This window comes from Otolemur garnettii, unplaced genomic scaffold (assembly GCF_000181295.1).
Source record: "Otolemur garnettii isolate 467f Iridium unplaced genomic scaffold, OtoGar3 scaffold00001, whole genome shotgun sequence".
Classification (NCBI taxonomy): Eukaryota; Metazoa; Chordata; class Mammalia; order Primates; family Galagidae; genus Otolemur; species Otolemur garnettii.
Genome location: NW_003852396.1, coordinates 34,571,781 through 34,577,476, shown reverse-complemented (window position 1 = coordinate 34,577,476; position 5,696 = coordinate 34,571,781). Strand labels below are relative to the sequence as shown.

The 5,696-nt window shown below is 36.9% G+C and overlaps 1 protein-coding gene across 1 annotated transcript; it reads left to right on the top strand.

Moving 5' to 3' along the window:
* Window positions 1–517: 517 nt before the first annotated feature.
* On the top strand, window positions 518–1,465 carry LOC100951804 (olfactory receptor 56A3). Its single transcript, XM_003781021.1, has one exon. It carries the CDS (start codon window positions 518–520, stop codon window positions 1,463–1,465), a length of 948 nt encoding a protein of 315 aa, XP_003781069.1.
* Window positions 1,466–5,696: the final 4,231 nt, after the last annotated feature.

Below are 5,696 nucleotides of genomic sequence, written 5' to 3'. Positions count from 1 at the left end.
AAACAAAATCAATAAGGTTGAAAGATTATAATGGGAACCTGGGATATTTATCTGAGTCCATTGTGTCGTGCTCTGCTAGCTGTTTGTGATTTAATAGCATTAGTTAAATCATAGATATGGTAGTCGATGTGAATATAAAAAAGAAAACAAGAAACATGGATACAAATTCAGAGCCTCACCTATCACACAAAAGCATTTTCTTAGTTAGTGTCTCCTTTTTGTCTCTGTAAAGTTATGACAATTCTTTAGAAAATAAACATTAAACAAATCAAATACGTATAGATGAATTAAACTACCTGAGTTCACTCTTCTATTTAAAGTGACAGGAATACCTCAGTAACATGAGGATAAACAGAGGAATTCACTTTGCTCTAGGTAACCTGCTATGATTGAGAACTTGCACGTAGAAAATGAATATTTTTATCCTTGTGTCTCTAGAGTCAGCAGCTAACTTTTAATCCTAACTTTACAGGACACTGAAAGAAAGTTGTAGAAATATATGACAAAAGAAAAAAAAATGAGAGCACACCAAAATGGGACCATCTCCACTGATGTTTCAAACTTCCTCCTGAACTGTTTTGTCAGATCCCCCATTTGGCAGTGCTGGCTGTCCCTGCCCCTCAGCCTCCTCTTCCTCCTGGCCATGGGGGCCAATGCCACCCTCTTGATCACCATCCGGCTGGAGGCCGCTCTGTACCAGCCCATGTACTACCTTCTCAGCCTCCTCTCCCTGCTGGACATCGTGCTCTGCCTCACCGTCATCCCCAAGGTCCTGGCCATCTTCTGGTTTGACCTCAGGTCTATTGGTTTCTCTGCCTGTTTCCTCCAGATGTACATCATGAATTGCTTCCTAGCTATGGAATCCTGCACATTCATGGTGATGGCCTATGATTGTTATGTAGCCATCTGCCACCCACTGAGATACCCATCCATCATCACTGACCAATTTGTAGTCAAAGCCGCCATCTTCATTTTGGTCAGGAACATCTTTATGACTCTGCCCATTCCGATTCTCTCAGCACGGCTTTATTACTGTGGGAAAAATGTCATTGAGAACTGCATCTGTGGCAATATGTCTGTCTCCAGTCTCTCCTGTAATGATGTCACTGTCAATTGCCTTTATCAAGTTGCTGGGGGCTGGACTTTGCTAGGATCTGACCTTGTCCTCATCTTCCTCTCCTACATCCTCATACTGAGAGCTGTGCTGAGACTCAAGGCAGAGGGTGCTGTGACCAAGGCCCTAAGCACATGTGGCTCCCACTTCATCCTCATCCTCTTCTTCAGCACCATCCTTCTGGTCTTGGTTCTCACCCATGTGGCTAAGAAGCAGGTCTCCCCTGATGTGCCAGTCTTGCTTAATGTCCTTCACCATGTCATTCCTGCAGCCCTCAACCCTATCGTTTATGGGGTGAGAACCCAGGAGATCAAGCAAGGAATACAGAGGTTACTGAAGAAAGGCTGGTAATAAGGGCAACTGAATCTCTGAATTTCTATAATAGGATGATTTATTTAAATTATTAAGGAGTAGGATTTTTATCTATAATCTCAAACTTATTGATATTATTTTCTAAAAGTTCAATTTCATTTTGTTTCCTTTCCTTTCAGTTTTGCATTATAAATATCTTTGGTCCTTTCTTCTTTATTTCCATGTTTATAATCCTGTTTTGTCTAAACAGTGGCATTCCTTGAAGCAGGTTCTAAAGTGAGAAAGTTATGTTCCTGAGTACACAACCGTTTACATGATATGAATGGTATAGTCTTAAAAAATACACTTCAGGTATTTTATGTATTATATTGTGTGATGTGTCCTTATTCTCATTCTCACAGAAGGGAACATATTGGAGAAAAATATAGCAGTTGAAATTTCAGCCCTGAGTGATGGGAGGTTGCTGCTGGCCTTCAGTTAGGTCTTTCTCTCTCTTTCTTCTACCACATCATTACCTTTATCTGTCTGTCTCTATTTCTTCCTCTTCTCTTTTGCTCTGTAAGACAAGGTAAACTTTTGTAATGTGCTCTACAGTAGGGAACGTTGTTTCTTTATTGCTCATATGTGTGACAATTACCAACATGTGTTCTTACCTGCACAAGACCCCTAAATCCTCCTACTCATTACATCTTTGCTTAGGTCACTTATCTTTTAGATCCATATGATAACACATATGATATGCAAACATAGCTTCACTAATAAGTCAATGGATTTTTAGGACTGTCATATATTACTCAATAATGATACTAAAATATAAAATAGCCTAGCTAAACATTATTTTCTCATTTATTAGATTAGTTCCTAAGTACGTACTGTGTCCTTTGAATTCTTTTATTAAAATATAGCTAAACAAAATGAATAGAACATTGTTGTTGCTTTGAAGAGCTCAAATTTTGTTTGGAAAGAATACAAATATGAGTACCAGGATTATATTATTTTCAAGAGGAGAACAATGAAGATTGAACAAGGTCCATGTATGGGCAGTATGATATCTGGAAACCTAAGAAATCACTGAATAGAGAGGTAGAAGGTTGAGTAGAAGATCTTGCACAATCATAGACAGAAAAATATCAGCCTCGTTCTTGAGAATAAGTCAGGTCATTTCACTGTGTTTTCCTTTACAAGCCTAGCCTCATCTCATTGTTTTATATTCTCACATATTACTTGAAAATAGTGACTAATTCATTGTAAAATATTCTTTCTATGTAAAAGATATTGTACTTCAATAACAACTTATAATATTTATGACTATTTTTGACCCTGAAAGAAAACTCTTGCAATAGTCTAACATGAATCTATGCCCAAAGTCTTGCCCTTTCAAGCTTAACTGAAAGCCCATGGGATTAAACCTGAGTCTGCAAAACTCTGTTCTACTTCTTCATATTGCAGTTAAAAACAATGAATTAGTATTTAATTTCTTCACTCCTGAATATCCTATGTGCTACAAGTTGAAACATAACTTTTACTAATATACAGAAAGCAATTGTTACGCTAGGCCAATGGCTCAGTCTGGTAATCCCAGAACTTGGGTTCATGGGCAAGGCAGGAGATTGTTTGAGGTTAAGAGTTTGAAACTAACAAGGCTGAGGCAAGAGAATTGTCTAAGCCCAGGAGTAGGAGGTTGCTGTGAGCTGTGTGACGCCATGGCACTCTACCGTGGATGATAAAGTGAGACTCTGTCTCTACAAAAAAAAAAGAAAAAAAAAAGAGTTTGAAAATAACTGGAAATAGAATGAGAGACTATTTATATAAATAAATAAAATTTAAAGCACAACATTCTAGTGAAAATTTTTTGAAAGTTAAAATAAATCACTAAATATTAGAGTAGAAATGGTGATTCAATACTGAGACATCTACTTTTCAAATTATTTATGAAATAAGCAAATTATCACTCCAGCATTTCCAGCGTAATTGCCACATGGTTAAAGCCAATACCGTGGATTGAAAGCAGGTAGAACTGGATATATGCAATAAAGCTTAGGAAAAGATTAGGATTCCAAATCCAGGACTAGTACACATTGTTTCTTGTCAGTCAGTCAGTGTGTAAAAACTTTCCTGTCATTGACAAAATACTTATTTACATTTTTGCATTTGCACAATTTTAAATCTTTAATGTTGTGACCTCTATTTTGTATATATGAACAGAAGACCACTTGTAGTGCTGTGTCATATTACTAAATATTTTTATTCCTATAAGAGTGGCACTTCATTTTAAATGGAGATTCCATAAATCAGATGATGTTTAGTGGAACAAAATGTACTTGGTAGAGATAGAGTGATTTAATAATTAACTGAGCCTTTTCTAAGTATCAGTCACTATGTCAAAGTTGCATTTAAAAAAATAAGTAGTCTTGGCCACAAAGAGCTCAAAGCACGCTAACAAAGGGGGCAACAAGATGGTGAAATATGGATTTGGGAGCATGTACAGTTGAAACGAAGCTTCCTGAAGACAGAGATGGTCAATGTGATTGTTAATCCTAAAATCAACTCTGTAACTGAATTCTTTATAATTATTTTGGTTATTTCAGAATATTATAGTGGTAGAAATGTTTGGATAAATGAATTGCTTTTGTAACATTTGAGTTGAAGTTATAAATGTGCCCATCACCTGAATAGTGTGCATTGTACCAAATTGATGTGAATTTGCCCCTCTACTTCTGCCTCATCCTGCCTGCTTACTTTGAGATTTACTACCATATGTGCATCTGAATTTTGATCAATTAGCTCCAATTTAATAGTACATACACATGGTATTTGTTTTCCATTCTTACGATACTTCACAGAAACTAAAGAATGATACAAGGGAATTAAATGTGAGCCTAGAACAACTGAGCTTAATAGCTATATACAGAAGATACCTCTCCAAACCTAATGAATACATGCTCTTTGCATCAGCCCATAAGTCATACTCTAAAATAGTTCAGAAATAGGGGTGGCACCTGTGGCTCAAAGGAGTAGGGCGCCAGCTCCATATGCTGGAGGTGACGGGTTCAAATCCAGCTGGGGCCAAGAACTGCCAAAAAAAAAAAAATCAGAAATAGGACAGAAATCAAACCTGAACAAAATTAAAATAATAGTAATTATAGCTTGTATCTTTTCAGACCACAAGGCTATAAAGGTAAAACTCAATTCCAACAACAACAAAAAATTTTTTTATGAAATCATAGCTGTGCACATTAATGCAATCATGGGGTACAGTGTGCTGGTTTTACATACAATTTGAAATGCTTTCATCAAACTGGTCAACATAGCCTTCATGGCATTTTCTTAGTTATTGTGTTAAGACATTTATATTCTACACCTAGTAAATTTTACATGTACCCTTGTAAGATGCACCTTAGGTGTGGTCTCACCAATTACTCTCCCTCCACCCATCCTCCCCTCCGTCCCCTCCCCTCTCTTTCTCCTATCCCCTTCTTCTTGGGCTGTAATTGGGTTATAGCTTTCATAAGAAAGTTATAAATTGGTTTCATAGTAAGACTGAGTACATTGGATACTTTTTCTTCCATTCTTGAAATACTTTGCTAAGAAGAATATGTTCCAGCTCCATCCATATAAACATGTAAGAGGTAAAGTCTCCATTTTTCTTTAAGGCTGCATAATATTCCATGGTGTATATATACCACAATATATTGATTCATTCATGGGTTGATGGGCACTTGGGCTTCTTCCATGACTTAGCAATTATGAATCGGGCTGCAATAAACATTCTGGTATAAATATCTTTGTTATAATTTGATTTTTCGTCTTCTGGATATATACCTAAGTAGAGGAATTGTAGGATTAAATAGCATGTCTATTTTTAGATCTCTAAGTGTTTTCCAAACATCTTTCCAAACGGAAGGTGTTAGTTTGCATGCCCACCAGCAATATCGAAGTGTTCCATTTTCTCCACATCCACTCCAACATCTCTGGTTTTGGGATTTTGTGATATGGGCTAATCTGACAGAGTTAGATGATATCTCAATGTAGTTTTGATTTGCATTTCTCTGATAATTAAGGATGATGAGCACTTTTTCATGTGTCCATACGTCGTGCACCTGTCTTCTTCAGAGAAGTTTCTCTTCAAGTCCCTTGCCCACCCTGAGATGGGATCACTTGTTTTTTTCTTGCTAATATGTTTGAGTTCTCTGTGGATTCTGGTTATTAAACCTTTGTCAGAGACATAACCTGCAAATATCCACATCAGTTTCAGCGTGAGGGCTGTCTG

Bases quoted from the DNA above. Each gene is read 5' to 3' on its own strand.
- LOC100951804 (XM_003781021.1), top strand. From the start codon at position 518: ATGAGAGCACACCAAAATGGGACCATCTCCACTGATGTTTCAAACTTC.